Raw genomic sequence first — 15,046 nt, 5'->3', positions numbered from 1 at the left:
TAGGAGGGACAAGTGGACTGCCCTAGAAGGACCCTGAGACAGACTGAGCACAAAGGGGGCTTCTCCCTCCAATGAGGCACTGTCTTCCTGTCCAGCCAGCACAAAATGCACACAGACACTGCCTCTGGGAAGTATATTTTATTTACATTTTTAAAATCTGTAACTAGTCTCTCTTCCTCCTTTCCTTCCCCAGAGACTTGGGAAGGGAAAGAACGGGAACCTCAAAGACCTACCCCCCACATACAAAGACGCACCCCATGGCTCACACCAGCAAATCAAAGTGAAAGAAACATGGGCCTCCTAAAAGGCCCTAGGGCTGGACAGGGGAGGGAGGGCCTGGCAAGGCGGGTCTCTAGAGAGGAAAAGGACAAGGAGTGGGCAGGTCAGCTGAAGGGGTTGGAAAACAGTCCAATAACACCCCTCCTCTTCCCTCTGCACCTCTGATGGGGGCAGGGGTGTCCCTTTATTCCTCCTCAACACCAGACACCATGCCAGAGGCTACAGCCGCTAGCGGTCGGGTCTCTGGACACAGAAGACTTTCGCTTTGTGGTCTCCTGATGTAGTCACCACCAGGGAAGCATCTCTGTAGACAGAAAACAGGGGTGAAAGGACGGAGGAACCTGAGGCACAGTTCAAGCCCATTCCCCAGGGTCCTGGGGCAGCTGTTTCAGCATGGCCTCTATTCTAGGTTCCTAACTGAATCTGCACCTAGTTCTCAGGCCCTTCCCTCAAAACCAGGGAGCTGATTCAACCATGCCCATGCAAACCACAAGAGAATCAATGAAGGAAACCCCTAATATGGGAGCAACACAGAGCTATACAACAGGTATTAGGTTTCATTTCTCTTAGGATCCCCTCCCATTCCCCAAAGGACCTGGACTACCTTACACCAGACATCTTTCTAGAGGTACCAGATCACTGTGCTTACTTGCTGAGGGCAAAGTCCAGGATCTCCGCGGTGTGGCCCCGGTAGTCGGTAAGCAGGCGGCCAGTCCGGGCATCCCAGAGACGCACAATGCCATCCAGGCTACAGGTGTATACCACAGCAGTGCCGGCCTCCCAAAGCAGCTGAACAATGCCCGACTGTCCCGGAATATGACACAGTAACAGAGTAGGGCAGAAGTCAGGAGGGAGAGAAGACCCCATCCCCACCCTCAGACAGAGGGAGGCACAGGGCCATGGAGAGCAGGCTGCCTCTTAGCCAGCACAACAGCCCACCGTGTCAGAACAAAGCCCCAGACACATACCTGGTGCTGACATTGGTGCCGGAGTGTCTGTGTGGACAGGTCATAGATAGCCAAGGTTCCATCCAGATAGCCGACAGCGGCCAGAGGCATCCTGGGAAGGTGACAGAAGGAAGGCTTTTGAGGCCCTAGATTTATGTACCTTCTCTCCTCCTTGGTGCCAATGTCTGGGTCCCTTCTCAAAGCCACCTCCCTCCTTCAGTCTTCCAGGCCAAGGCTCGGCTCAGACTCACACACTGCAGAAGCCCAAGGATTCCACAGAGTTAGACTCACTCTCCTCCCCCTCTCCCAGGCTGGGCTGGGAGGCAACTGTTTCGGGTCTGAACACACCCACCACCTATAGGTAAGAGAAGAGGCTTACAGACCTGGGCTCCAGGTCCCTTAACAAGAGGAAAAGGGCAGGGGAGGGACAGGAGGTTCAGACAGAAGCCCAAGCTACTTACCTTGCCGGTGGTGGCACTGACCAGTTTAGCCTGGCAATCCACAGAGCCAGTGAGGATTAGGCTGCCATCCTGGTTGGTGGCAACACAGGTCAAAGGGCCCTGGTGACCCTCAGTCCCTAGAACACAGCAGGGGTACACAGGCTCTGAGTCTTTACCTGACTCTCAGGCTCCTCCCACAAAGCCCACGTGAACACCCTCCCCTCTCCGGTACCTTTCAGTACATGGATGGGGTTTCCCTGCTTGAGGTCCCAAATCCTGATGGTACCATCTTCATATCCTACCACAGCTCTCTTCCCTAAGGACCAAGGCATGAATGACCAGAGCACAGAGGGTGCACTCTGACACACCAAGCAAAGAATGAGCAGGAAGAATAGAGGAGGGGCCCCCAAATTTCCCCAGGAGTCACAGGTAGCCTAGCATGTGGGGCAGCAGGAGGCTGGGATGACTGCAGTACCCCCAAGTCACTGGATCCACTTCTAACCCCTGCAAGAGACAGCTGCTCTCACCGTCAGGGAGGACACGGCCACAGGTTGCAGGGCAGTTAGGGCCCTGGAAGGTCTTACAGTCACCATTTGGTACCTTCCACATCCAAGTGTTGCCATCAGCTGTACCCGCCAACAGGACAGGGGCCCGGGGGTGCCACTCCATCCACTGCGCAGAGAGGGAGGATCAGCAAGCAAGGCCTGCTACCCAGCCTCCCTAAGAGCCCATGAACTGCACCCAAGGTGTCCCTGCTTCTGAGGTCAGCACAAACTTTACAGGTGAACACTGCGGAGCTAGGGGCGCTGTGGCTCGAGGCAAACTTCTCCAGTAGAGATATGCATATGCCGGCCTCTACTCCTCCCAGAAGCACCCTCCCTTACTTGAGGTCCCATAAGAGTTGAAGTCCACCACTCCAAGGATCTCACCTCCAGGTCTCCTGCTTCAAAGGACCAGACTTCTTCCTTGCTATCCACTTGCCAGACTTTCAAAAGACCACTCATGTCCCCTGTGGCCACTAGGGTGGAGTCATGGCTGAAACCAGCACATGTCACAGAGTCTTTATGGCCTGCAAAGAGAATTAGGCAGATTCTGAGGTCAAATTTGCCTGAGAGATATTGCAAGTTCAAGGCCAGCCTTGGCTACATCCAAGTCCAACCCAACTATATAACTTTAAAAAAAAAGAAAAAGTGGCAGAAAAAGAACATCAAAAGGCATCCAAATGCTGGGGACACATGACCTACGTATCTAGCAACCTTTTAAAAACAACTAACTAGGAAAAAAGGTAGAACTACGATTCTCAGCAGAACAAGAGAGCAACTCTCTGCAGCTCTAGAGAACAGAAACTCCAGGTTTCCCAAGAACAGATATGAGACCCCACTATCAACCAACCAGAGCCTCGGCCTCCTAAGCCGTACTTCAGTCTTCTCTGAGCCTCTTCCTACTCCTACACCAGTACCACCTCCTCCCATGCTCATCTCAGCCAGACTCCTTTGGCCAGTTAGTACTTTCTGCCCAAGTGCTTACAAAACAGTTAATTCTTCTACTGCGGGTTCCTGGATTCAACACAAGGCACGGGCAGTACACAGCTGCTGGGTGTTCACACAGGCCACCCGCCAAGACGTCCACAAGAACATAACCTCCCCAGCCTCTCACCTGCACACTCAAAGAGCAGCTCGCCATCACTGAGCCTCCACACAAAGGCTTTGTCATCCTCACCGCCTGTCACTGCCAAGGTGTTGGTTTTGGGGTCCAGGCTCACGCAAAACACAGATGCTACCCCAAGAGACAGCCCATGAGAAAGGGGATGGAAGTGTGCTCTCACCCAGAGGCCTGTCTTTTCAGGAACTTCAGGGAGGCACACCCCCTTCCCCCAAAGCCATTAAGTCTCTCCTGGAAAGAGTGCATCCAATTCTTGTCTGAAGCATCAGGTTGTTAGAAAAACTCTTCCCAAGCCCACACAACTCCCAGGTCCTACTCCAGAGCACATGCCCCTGCTGTTCTGTTCCCATACCACCCCACTCTAAGGTACAAGCCAAGAGGCGGGACCATGTGTACTGCTCACAGTACAGGAGAGAGCAGGCTGGCCATGAAGTGAGTGATGAGAGCTTCATGAGACTGGCTTACTAAGAGCTGGCATCTGAGAAGAGCACTGTTAATGCTCCTTTCGGAATGTAAACTGCTTTTAATTTCCACTTAAGTCACTTCCATTCACTCTCATCCAAAACAGGTTTAAAAAAAAAAAAAAAAAGAACTTCAAGATCCAGAAAGCCAACAAAGGTGATACACTGCTAAACAGCAGAGGCAGGATTTGAACCCAGGTGTCCCAAGCCATTTAATCCCATTGGCCCGTCCTATGAATTTCCTGCAGGCCAAGGTCAGTGGCTTTCCCATTTGTCTCCCATAATATCCTGTTCAGGGCCAACGGGCCATACTCAAAGGCCCATCTGCACTGATCTGAGTTGATCCCCTCAAAGGCCTACCTGAGTGCAATGCAAAGGTGACCTCACTATCATCAGGGCCCTCCATGCTACCGACCACCCCTTCCTGGGGTTCCAGGACCCAGCCCTCGTCATTGCCCTCTTCCTCTTCTTCCTCTTCCTCAAAGTCCACGTCTTCCATCTCCTGGGCGAGATCATCTGCTTTGGGAAAAGGGTTAAAAGATGGGTCTCGAAAGATATAGGAGGAATGGGGTAAGGGGTGAAGAGTGAATAGGGTGACGATAGAGTGGGTCATGTATCCAAAGATTAAGGTGTCGTCCCACACATACCGAGCAGGAAGAAAGCGCTTGGGGGGGCGGGGAGGGGGAGAGAGACTAGGTCTGAAGACCTGGCCTTGGCCAGCCACAGTGTGGGAAGAGAGGACAGAGGGCATGATGGGAAGGGGGTGTGTGAGGGGAAGGGCCAGGGGAGGCGTCAGGGAACCCCCACCCCGCCAGGCCTCGAAACTAAGTGTGGGGGGTAGGGAAGGAAGGCTGGAAAAGAAATGTCGGTAGGAACGACCGGTAGGCAAGGGGGGAGGGGGAGAAGCAGGGGTCAGAGGCCAGGGGTGAGCGCCTCCTGTCCCGTGGCCTCGGGAGCTACAGTTCTCACCCGGGTCCGGCGGGCCTGGATCCAGTTCTACCACCTCAATAATCTCCTCATCTCCGTGGAAGCTTAGCGTCTCCAGCGGCGGGGTGTCAGCGGCCGCTCCGCTCTCCGATTCGGACTCCATGCGGCGAAACCTACCGATCCACTTCTCTGGGCCCAAACGCCTCCCAGAGTCAGCTCTGCGCGACGACGCGGAACTCGAGCCCCTCCTCCCGGGAGGAAGTAGGCGTAGGTGACTCCCGGCCGAAAGACCGACGGCATCCAAGCCAATAGCGACGGAGGGAGACTGACTGAGCCGCCAATGACAAGGCAGAACTGGGATGACCAGGTCGGGGCGTGGCGGGAGACCCAAGCTCCTCCCTACATGACTCCGCCCCCAGCTGGAGAGAAACAAGCGAGCGTGCGCGCCTCCGGGGTCTCCTGGGAGGAGTAGTTCTCCCGGGCCCGCTACGCTGACTTCTGGGAAATGTAGTTTCTGATCTGTAGGCAGGACGGAAGGCGCGGGGGAGGCCCCTTACGCAAACTACAATTCCCGACGGGGAGCTCAGTGAAGGGGGGTGGGACCTGAACATGGCGGCGGTGGTAGCTGCTACAGCGCTGAAGGGCCGGGGGGCAAGAAATGCCCGCGTACTTCGGGGTAAGCAGAGGGACCCCCGGGAGGGCAGGGCTCTAAAAGATTCCATTCCCTTCACATCCCACCCGGCGCGACAGCAGGAAGTCAGGCTGCCAGTTGCTGCCCACACCTCTCTGCAGGATCTTAGAGAGTCTGGGGGTGAAAAGATGCTCGCTCTAGAGGTCACCCCGTCCAACCCCTGCGTTCAGGTTGCACGGCATGTCTAGGGTCTTGCTGCCAGAGTCCCAAAGAAGCCTTTAGACTCCCGCGTTCCAGGGGTTTCACACTCACCGCAGTGCAGAGGAAAGAGACCTGGGCTTCTGGAGGCTGGAGTTCTAGTACTGGGTAATTAGCGATTTGACCTTGTGCGAAGCAGCTCCTCTCTCGGGGCTTCAGTTTCCTCTTCGAGGGGATGGAGTTAGTTATCCTTAAGGATAGCTAAGGCCCTGCAGTTTTAAATCAGTTCCCCGAATTTCCTTCATACGTATGTCTCCGGTGAGTCCCTCTGCAGTCCTTCCCAACCTGTCTTCTGAATAGAGCAGCAGCGAAGCTCGCTGCTTTGGCACCAGGGTGAGGAGCCCGCAGTGACGTGGAAGTAGCTTCCAAAGGTGTCACCTCGATGGCGGCGGTTTTCTCGTTTCTCTTTAGATCCTTCACAGCACTTGCTACTCCAAATTGCAGTCACTCCCCTTCCTCAAATCTCAGCCCCTCCTCCCCTCCCTCATCTCCCATACTGACCAGCCGTACGTACTTTTATTCACAGGGATCCTCTCTGGAGCCACAGCTAACAAGGCTTCCCAGAACAGGACCAGAGCACTGCAGAGCCACAGCTCACCGGAGTGCAAGGAGGAGCCTGAGCCCCTCTCCCCTGAGCTGGAATACATTCCCAGAAAGAGAGGCAGGAACCCCATGAAAGCTGTGGGACTAGCCTGGTGAGTTCTAACTGCCCCTTTGCCTGCCAAGTCGGGAGTGCACTGAAGGGATGTTGGGACCTAGAAACTTCTCTTAAGTTGCAGGTGGTCCCCAAGGGAAGGGACTTGCTGGATTCAAGGGATGGAGTCTCAGAGGAGTGAGGCAGGGGGCGTGGAACAAAATGTAAAATTGGGGAGACAGTGGCTTTTCTGTGGAGCAAGCTGAGCTGAGCTGATTTAAATTTGGTTCGCTGGCTTCATCCTTTTGGGAGCTGGGGTAAGATTAAAATGGTGGTAGATTATGTTGCGTAGAAGCTAGAAGTGGTTCTGTGAGTTTATTTGGTTCAGATTCTGGCTAAGGTATGACAGTACTTTGCCCTATAGTGTTTTAAGCTTTCCATCTCACCAAGGAGGGAACTGAGGCTCCCAGCTGGGGTTCTCACCAGGTCTTGTGACTTCGTCCTCTTCGGCCCCTACCAAGGCCCTCTTTGAGTAGTAGTTACTCCGATTAATAGACTGTTGGTTGATGTACCTTAGTGGCTAAGCACATGCTTAACATTCCTGAAGCCCTGAGTTCTAGCCACAGCACCAAAAGGAAAAAAGAGGGGTCTGGGAAGGGACTGAGACAGTGTCACAGAGGGGACATTTTTGCTAGCTCAGAAAGAGCCTGGGCTTCTCAGGCGATCGCACATAAGCATTCAGCAGGAGTGAAGAGGCTATGAATATCAGCCACAAGAGGAGAAATGTTGAGGTAGGCAGGACATCACTGGGCCTTTAGTGCCATTGCCTAGGAGTTTGGAGTTGGCCAGAATGTAGTAGAGGGCTATTACAGTATGTTAAGCAGGCTGCAGCAGGATCTGGTTTATGGGGTCCCTCTGGCACCCTACCCAAAGAGCAGATATAAGAGGTATCACCACGTCATTTGTACAAGTGGCAAAGCTGGACTGATTCTTCCAGTTCCTCTGACTCAGTCCCAGCCCCTGCCCAAACCCCGTGCACATCTCCCCATCCTTAGGGCCATCGGCTTCCCCTGTGGTATCCTCTTCTTCGTCCTCACCAAGCAGGAAGTGGAGAAGGACCGTTTGAAGCAGATGAAGGCTCGGCAGAACATGCGGGTGTCCAACACGGGCGAGTATGAGAGCCAGAGGTTCAGGGCTTCCTCCCAGCAAGCCCAGCTCCCTGAAGTTGGGTCTGGGGTACAGACCTAAGTGAGGATCACTGCAACCTTGCCCTAGACTATTGACTGAAGTGCTAAGTGGCCAACTGTGGTCACTGCCCCTGAGGCCCACCAGAGGGCGCATGGTGTCCAAGCTGCCATCAGCACCCATCTCTTCTACAGAGGAACCAGCCAAATGGAAATAAAGTTATTAAGTACTGGCATAGAAAGGAAGCAAGGCTGAATTTGTAAGCCCTGGGGAGGGGGGGGGGGCAGAGTGGGGCTGGCTGTTCATCCCTATTCCCTCACAGAAGACCCGTGTCCCCAGTTGGGTGGTAAAGTAACCACAGACTTCAGTGCGACAAGCCTAGGTACAGGTCCTGGAGACCTAAGTCTTTAGAGCTACCAGTCAGGAGGGCAGCTTCTGATGCAGCTTCAACTAGTTACAGCCGGTCAGACATGAACATATTTAATCTAGGCACTCAGGAAGCAAAGGCAGATGGATCTCTGAGTTTGAGGCCAGGGTGGTCTATGTAGTTTCAAGACAGCCAGAGCAACATAGTAAAGAGACCTTGTCTCAAAAAACAAACAACAAACCAAAAGTAGCATTTAGGACATGGAAGAAAAGAAATTACAAAAACAAACAAACACCTAAATAATGTCAGCTTCTCTGGACCTCATTTTCCTCATTTATAAGAGAAACTAGATTCAAACCCCATGGTCTAGTCCCTTTCCTGTCTTTTAAAAAAGTTACATAAAGACACAGCTTGGGAGTTAAAGCTAGGGAGCTTTTACAGAAGGGTCATGACACGAAAGTGGTCTAGCAGGATGGTTGGGAAGGCCCTTCTGGATCCAGCACTACAGATCTGCACTCCTTTCCACAGCCTACTTTTTGACATTTGAGCAGCCTGTCTCACCCATCACCAAGAATTGTTTCAAGAAAATTTGCTTAGTTCCACAGAATGGGTTCCAACCTGAGGGCAGAAGTGGATCCTTTGGCCAAAGCCGCCACCTCCTTACAGTTAAGAAAACCATAGTTACTCAGGGTCTTAATGCCAAACATAAAACTTTATTACATTTCTAGTTGTGTCCCTTTGTGATACAGTCAGAATCAAGGACTGGACAGAACAGCTCTACATCCTTGGGGGTTTTCACCCCACATGATGAGGTGGCTTTTACCCCCACCCCTGTACCAGCTGAAGGCACTTGGACTACATGGAAAGCAGTAGCTGGCTTGGAGAGGGGGTTCTAGGCCATAAACCTCCCAGCCTACTGAGTTTGGAACAGAGTGAACTTGTGTTAGAAGGGAAGGTCTCTGGGTGCCAGGGTGGGCTTCAGTGTTTCTCAGACTAGCAAGGGGACCATCTCTTCACCCAGACTGCTTCCCTGCCACACTCAAGATCCTACAAACTACTTCACTTGCTGTCCTCCCCCTCTCAACTTTCTATGAGTGTCAAAGCCGAGACAGGAGGAGGTCCCTCCATATCAGATTTTTAACGCCTCAGAAGGCCAGGCACCTCAGGGTGCCAGCCAGGGTAGATGCCATTCCATTAGCCCCCCACCCACACTGAATGACCTTTGCTCAGTGTCTTTCCCCCTAGCCCAGATAAATAGTCTATACATGTTACTGGAATATGGGGTTGGAACAGAAAGAGCCCAGGGCACAGATCTCTTCCAGCTTCAGAGCTAAGAGATGTCAAGCCTAAAGAGTGCAGACAGGGCAAGTGTCTATGAGTACTAGAGCTGGGGGCAAAGCCTCTGGCTTTAGTGAATCCAGGAGGGGAGCAGCTCCAGCTACCTAGCCGAGAACCCTGTGGCCGAGGTGGGAGGGGAGCCTCTTCACCTTGCAGCTCCTGTGTTCACAAGCTCCCCACTCCCCACACCCACACACTAAGAGTTTGGTGCATCCTCATCATGGGTAAAGGGGAGGAGATACAACTTCAGTCTAGTCCTTGCCAAACTCACTGAGGGCAAGAGCTGCCAGTAATTCCAGCACTCTTAATTCTCACATAATACAGCCAGAGGCCCTCCCGTCAGACGGAGAGGAAACTCAACAGATTATCTGAGGGGAGAAGAGACCTAGGGGCCAGCCCAATAGTTAAGAGTGAGACCCAGGCCAGGAAAGGGGAAGTCCTTCTCTCTCTCCTCTCTCTCTCTCTCTCTCTCTTTCCCCTCCCTCCCCCCCCCCTCAGTCTCGATTCCCCATCAGCTGGAGCACAAAGGTGAAGATGTAGACTATATCTGTGTAGATCTGCAGGGCGCCTGTGATGTAGTCCTCCGGGCTGATGGTGTGCTTCCTGTTCCCCAGGACCAGCTGTGTGTCGTAAGCCAGGAACTGCAGGGAAACCAGACATGAGTGCCTAGGAGCTCAGTGCCAAGAGTTCGTTTTTGGTCAGCACGCTGTCCTGAGAGCACCTGTGCCATCCATACAGCTTCCTGATGGAATTGCTAAGGAGTAGTGTGGTACATGGTCTCTGCCCTTGAGTAGTTTACTTGTCTATCAAAGACCGACACACAGTCGTCATTCAGCAGGCAGTGTGAATAAAAAACAACAGGGATGCCAGAAACTTCTAAAACCTCTAAACAGGAAGAAGACCCATGACCCCTCCCCGCCTCCCAAGCTCCCAAAGTTCCGTCTCTACCCTCAATTCCATCTCTACCCTCTCAGTTCCCCCTCCCAGAACAGGGAACAAACTTACCATAGTGAAACAGATGGCCCCCAGAGCGGCATAGACCATGTGGAGCCAGTAAATCTGTGAAATAGCACAGTGTGGTGTCAGGAAGTCAAGCAAAGCATGCCCAAAGCAGGCCCTGCAACTCCAGCTTCCAAGCAGGGAGCTCAGGGAAGCTACCTCTCCAGGTTCCCCTATCCTGCCTCTCTGGATCCTGGGAGAAACTGAAAATGTGATTGATCTGTCAGAGAAAGCAGTGGTTGTCCCACAGCCCACCTTGGGGACAGTTTAGAGAAGCCCCTCAGCAACCTTGAGTTGCCCGCTACCCTGCTCAGCACCGCTGCCAAGTGCCTATGCACAGACCAGGACCAGCCATGGTGAGGCAGGCAGCACCTCTCCTGATCCTTTCCCTCAGCCAACTGGTAACAGCCATCCCAAGGCCCCTTACATCCAGGCCTGACTGACCAGGAATTCAGGTTTGCCTCACAGAACCTGATCTAACCTACAGCTAACCTACCACTTCCTGTAGGAAGTGACTGGTGCTATCCAGGACCGTGGGGGCTGTGGTTTACCATCTGCCTGAGAGAGAAATCCAGTATACCCTAACCAAAAAAGGATGGTATCGTGATGGTGTCTGCACTAGCCAACGGAGAGGTGTGGGAAGCAGGGCCCACCCCTGCTCCACAGAAGTCTGCTGACAGGGTTCACCACCTGCCCTTGTGGCAGTCACTCACATATTTGAACAATAGCACAATGCTAGTGACAATCCCGGTCACCATCAACACAATTCCCAGGACGCAGAAGAGGCCTGTACAGGAGGTGAAGTCCACCTAGCAGAGAGGGAGAAGGGGGCCCCTGTCATCCTTAGCATCCCAGAGGCCTGCCCCTGCCTGCCCCCAGGTAGGGAGTCCCAGTGCTGGTCCTCGGGAGCATGGCGGTGACAGTGACAAGCTAAGGACACATACAGGAAGCAGCTTGGCAAGGACGGAGCACGGGAGCAGGAGATTAGACTAGGGAAACGTCTGGCCTGCAAGGGTCTGGGCCATCCCATGCCTGCCCAAATCCAAAGGTGTGTGTATGTAAGAGGGCAGGGTGGCCAGGGAAGAGCCTTCCCTATCCTCACCTTAGTCTGAAAGCAGAAGATGGTGACAGAAATGGACACCACAGCAGTGATGATCATAGCTATGATGACGGCTCTGGTTTGGTACATGCTGGGGAGAAGGAAGAAGTTGAGATGGGCAGGGGCATAAGCCAGACTTGCTGTGTTCAGGATTGTGCCAGCAGTCCATCCAGCCCTCTGCAACACTCCCTCACCAAGAGATAGAAAACTGTCCCTGAACGTACCTGGAAATGGCGCCTGTCATAAAGCCCAAAGCCAAAGTCTGAGGGAAGGAGAGAAACAAGGCAAACAGTTAAGAACAGCCCAGGCTACAGTATGGCTCAGCACATGCCAGGCTCTTAAGTTCCAGCCCCAACACTGTGGCCACCGCGGCCCTGCCAGGGCAGGGGGTAGATGTAACTGTATTGGAAAGAACAGCCACGGAGGAGAACAAGAGCAGGGCCAGGTAAGGCAAGGAGACAGCCAGGAACATTTTTCCACAAGGGTGTCCCCAACCCTTCTCTGGGAGAAGCCTCCCATTCCCCTTCTAGACTTACAAAGAGGATCAGCAAAATGATGTTCCATGGGAACCGGCGCCTGAAGAGAGAGAGAGACCCTGGTTACCTGCCTTGGGCCCATCAAGTCTTAGCCATTCCTTCAGCAGAAGGAAGCCCCTGGCTTCTGTTCCCAAGGAATACGCCTTTCCCTTAGGGAGGGTCCTCAGGTGTTTACACAAGGACAACCTGGGACAGACCTGCCCTGTGGAGCCAGCAAGGCCTGGACTTATGTGCAGCTCTCGTGACCCCTGTGTGACCGTGACAACGTTCCTCGGCCTCTCTGAACCTTAAGTTCTTTCTGCTAGGGATCTGGTAACTTTCCCTGGCGTGCCTGCGCATGCACACCCGTCAGCGCATGTGTGGAGGTCAGAGGACAGCTTGTGGGAAACATTTTCTTTCCAATGTGTGAGTGTCAGGCCTCAAACCCAAACCAACAGGCTTGGTGGAAAGTACCTTTACCTGTCGAGCTGTCTTGCTACCTCCTCCCTTTTTGTTTTTTCTTTTCTGTTTGTTAAGTGCTCAGAATGCTACATATCCTGTATACACAAGTCTTACATATCTTGTAAGACTGACAGATAGCTAGGTAGGCAACGCACATTGCTTCGTACCACAGCTGGCCTCTTCTCCTTCATCAGTACACCTAAGCCTCTCTCCACTGTCCGAACCCTTTTCCTCTCAAAAATACTCCGTCCCTGTGTCCCTTTCCGCCCTCCTCTCATCTGGGTCTCCAGCACTCACCTGGGTCCCTGGCAGCAGGCAAGGGTCAGGTAGGTGACGATGAAGACAACACTGGGGGAAGAAATGCAACATGGCTATAAGCCAGAACTCCCAAGGCCTGCTCCTAGCCTAACATGGGCAGCACTCAGCAGCCTGGGCTTCTTGACCAAGCTGCTTTCTTTGTAGGAAGCAAGGGCAAGATTCAGCCAGAGCACTGAGAAGCCTAGAGCAGGGTCTGGACCAGGAAGTGCAGGGTGATCACAGACACTGGGTAAGAGAATCTGGATAGTGCCATGAAATTGACATGTCACCACTATGGTCTATCTTCTGGTCCCATCCTGTCCCAGCATTCCCTGGTGTTACTCCTCCTCGGGTAGACCCCCCCGCCCCTGCTACCATAGCCTGCTGGGAGACTTGCAGTTTCTGGGAAGCCCTCTCTTCTAGGGCATATTACTGTCTGGCCTGAACCAAGCTGGTCAGCTGCCCCTGTCCCCGCCTCCCGGCCCCGCAGCAGCACACACTCACTAGGACATGTAGTACACAGCCACGTTCCTCCTCACGAACAGGCTGACCGGCTCCCTGTAAAACAGGGTACCAAGACAGGAGTCACACCATGCCCCTCCGTGGCCAGTCTAGCAGGTTAACACAGGCCGGGAAAAGGAGAGAGACTCACACAAAGGTGAAGATAGCAATGATGGCCACGGTGATGAGCAGCTGGACGGAAATGATGGAATAGACCTAGAACAGAGCCGGGGAATATAGCTCACATTTCATACTATCCTCTTGCTGAAGTCAGTGCCAAGGGCCAACCTACCCCACCCCCATTTTGTTAGTGGTACAAAGGGCCTCCTTTTAGTTGGGAAGGCTCTGTCTTGAGAGATGGCTCAGTGACTAAGAACATTATCTGCTCCTCCAGAGGTCCTGAGTTCAATTTCCAGCAACCACATAGTGGCTTTGCAACCATCTATACTGAGATCTGGTGCCCTCTTCTGGCACACATGTGTACATGCAGATAGAGCACTCATACATTAAAAAAAAAAAAAAAAAAGGCCTATTATTCCTCATGGGCCTGAGTTCAGTTCCCAGCAACTTCATCAGGAATCTCACAACTACCTGTGACCCTAGCTCCAAGGGATCTGGTGCTCTCTTCCGGACTCCTTGGATACTGTGAGTGCACATACACACACATACACATTAACTAAAAATAAAATCAGTCTTGAAAAGTTAAAGAATGACTGCAATTTACAAGGTTCCACCCTTTGAGCCCTCAGAGAGTCTTCCCTGACTGCAGCCTGACCTAGACGAGACCCCACTGCCCACCTCTGGCTGTTTCTTGGCCACTTTCCACCTACCCAGCATCCAGCTTATAGTCAGTCTAGAATTTACCGCTCTCCCGTCCTGCCTGCTCCTGTACTGATAGCAGTTTTCTGTGACAGGTTGAGAGAAGGGATACGCGGTGGTTTAGACGCAGCGTGCTCCATTCCTCTCCCAGTAGCTTGCTGTCTAACAGAGCAGTGGGCAGGGAGGGCCAGTGCAGAGTCCAAGTAGACCTTCCCAGTCATCCCAAAACAAAGGCAAGGCAGAGAGGATCACAAAGACTGGGGTCCCCTTGGGAGGGCGGGCACAGAATCACAAGGAGGCAGGCAGCCCATATCTCACCTTTCGGATGAATTTATGTCGGACTTTCCGGTCATCCCATTCTCCAGGTCCAAAGTTGTCACTTACTGCTCTCTCCTCCCCACCATAGTCATGGCCTAGGACCAGAGACAGACCACATCAAACCAACTAGGGACTTCACCTCAAAGTACCCCTGACCCTGTCTCAAACAAAGGCTCAGGTCTTTGTGTGTCCAAAAGACACACTTGACACACTTGTAACTCAGATTCTTATCAGCCTAGGGTTCTGTAGGTACCCTCAGAGTGACACCAACCAGGCTTAGGTGAGAAAGAGCTGTCCTAAAGAGCCAGCATCTCCTGCAGGCTCTGTGCCCTGCCCGCCTCATTGGAGGCAGGATAGTGGCATTACCATCTAGGGAAGCAGCTGGCAGAGCAGTGGCCTTGGGAATAGAGGACCAGAGAAAAAGAGGGGAGAAGTGCACAGGAAGTTGGTACAGGAGGGCAGGGGCTATGGTCTACAGCAGGCTTCACAATCCATATGTAACTGTCACCTATAAGTGATATCTTAAGATCTGCCTCAGAACACGTGACCAGATAGGAGTTGGCCATACACTTGCTGGCTCTGGGACACTGGGGCTACTGCAAGCCACCAACATTCCATGGATGCCTCTTTGGGAACTGCTTCCAAAAATCTACCCAGAAGGAGTTGGGGTACAGTTCATGGGCAGAACATAGGCTTAGCATGAAATGACCCTGAGTTCAGTCTCCCATACCAAAGAGAAATGCAAAATCCACCTCCTCCCAGGAGGGGATAAGTTAGCCCCTTACTATAGACTAACCTCACCTTCACTGACCAACCTGTTGGCAAAAATCAGACTGTATATAAAGGTTGGAGATGTGTCAGCCCTAAGATAGTTAAAAAAAAAAAAAAAAAAAAAAAAAAAAAAAAG

The 15,046-nt window shown here is 52.7% G+C and overlaps 3 protein-coding genes across 6 annotated transcripts in view; 1 reads left to right on the top strand and 2 right to left on the bottom strand.

The window, feature by feature from the left end:
• Window positions 1-123: 123 nt before the first annotated feature.
• On the bottom strand, window positions 124-4,971 carry Aamp (angio associated migratory cell protein). Of its 2 annotated transcripts, none has more exons than XM_055616524.1 (11): window positions 4,759-4,971; window positions 4,150-4,308; window positions 3,323-3,442; window positions 2,596-2,735; window positions 2,194-2,338; window positions 1,899-1,982; window positions 1,688-1,803; window positions 1,478-1,581; window positions 1,248-1,338; window positions 929-1,083; window positions 124-583 (listed from the first exon to the last, which is right to left on the bottom strand). In XM_055616524.1, the coding sequence occupies exons 1-11, from the start codon at window positions 4,877-4,879 to the stop codon at window positions 508-510; spliced, it is 1,311 nt and encodes a 436-aa protein (XP_055472499.1). In that variant the 5' UTR covers window positions 4,880-4,971; the 3' UTR covers window positions 124-507. The 2 variants fall into 2 exon arrangements, with proteins under 2 accessions (XP_055472499.1, XP_055472500.1); XM_055616525.1 differs by having other exon boundaries at window positions 4,150-4,305; window positions 4,759-4,970.
• Window positions 4,972-5,303: 332 nt separating this feature from the next.
• Pnkd (PNKD metallo-beta-lactamase domain containing) overlaps window positions 5,304-15,046 on the top strand; it is a 69,073-nt gene continuing 59,330 nt past the window's right edge. Inside the window, exons 1-3 of one of the 2 annotated variants that reach the window (XM_055616523.1) lie at window positions 5,304-5,392; window positions 6,132-6,300; window positions 7,295-7,665. In XM_055616523.1, coding sequence (XP_055472498.1) covers window positions 5,326-5,392; window positions 6,132-6,300; window positions 7,295-7,487 — 429 coding nt within the window. In that variant the 5' untranslated portion in view covers window positions 5,304-5,325 and the 3' untranslated portion in view covers window positions 7,488-7,665. Of the gene's footprint in view, window positions 5,393-6,131; window positions 6,301-7,294; window positions 7,666-15,046 lie in introns of those variants that run through there. The other variant, XM_055616520.1, reaches the window with a different exon arrangement.
• Tmbim1 (transmembrane BAX inhibitor motif containing 1) overlaps window positions 8,485-15,046 on the bottom strand; it is a 16,640-nt gene continuing 10,078 nt past the window's right edge. For both annotated transcript variants that reach the window (XM_055616526.1, XM_055616527.1), the window contains exons 3-12: window positions 14,140-14,234; window positions 13,154-13,218; window positions 13,006-13,059; window positions 12,502-12,552; window positions 11,764-11,803; window positions 11,452-11,489; window positions 11,231-11,318; window positions 10,842-10,937; window positions 10,135-10,188; window positions 8,485-9,770 (exon numbers count right to left, since the gene is read on the bottom strand). In XM_055616526.1, the coding sequence (XP_055472501.1) occupies window positions 9,624-9,770; window positions 10,135-10,188; window positions 10,842-10,937; window positions 11,231-11,318; window positions 11,452-11,489; window positions 11,764-11,803; window positions 12,502-12,552; window positions 13,006-13,059; window positions 13,154-13,218; window positions 14,140-14,234 (728 nt within the window). In that variant the 3' untranslated portion in view covers window positions 8,485-9,623. The remainder of the gene's footprint in view (window positions 9,771-10,134; window positions 10,189-10,841; window positions 10,938-11,230; window positions 11,319-11,451; window positions 11,490-11,763; window positions 11,804-12,501; window positions 12,553-13,005; window positions 13,060-13,153; window positions 13,219-14,139; window positions 14,235-15,046) is intronic.

This window comes from Psammomys obesus, unplaced genomic scaffold (assembly GCF_907164565.1).
Source record: "Psammomys obesus unplaced genomic scaffold, mPsaObe1.curated_primary_1811, whole genome shotgun sequence".
Taxonomy (NCBI): domain Eukaryota; kingdom Metazoa; phylum Chordata; class Mammalia; order Rodentia; family Muridae; genus Psammomys; species Psammomys obesus.
This window is presented reverse-complemented; position numbering and strand designations above follow the sequence as displayed.

Excerpts from the sequence above, each read along its gene's own strand:
- Aamp (XM_055616524.1), bottom strand. The coding sequence starts at position 4,879 with ATGGAGTCCGAATCGGAGAGCGGAGCGGCCGCTGACACCCCGCCGCTG. Across the intron at positions 2,736-3,322 it reads GCTGCTCTTTGAGTGTGCAG|GCCATAAAGACTCTGTGACA; the intron begins GTGAGAGGCTGG and ends TTCTCTTTGCAG. Across the intron at positions 1,804-1,898 it reads CCCCATCCATGTACTGAAAG|GGACTGAGGGTCACCAGGGC; the intron begins GTACCGGAGAGG and ends GCTGTGTTCTAG.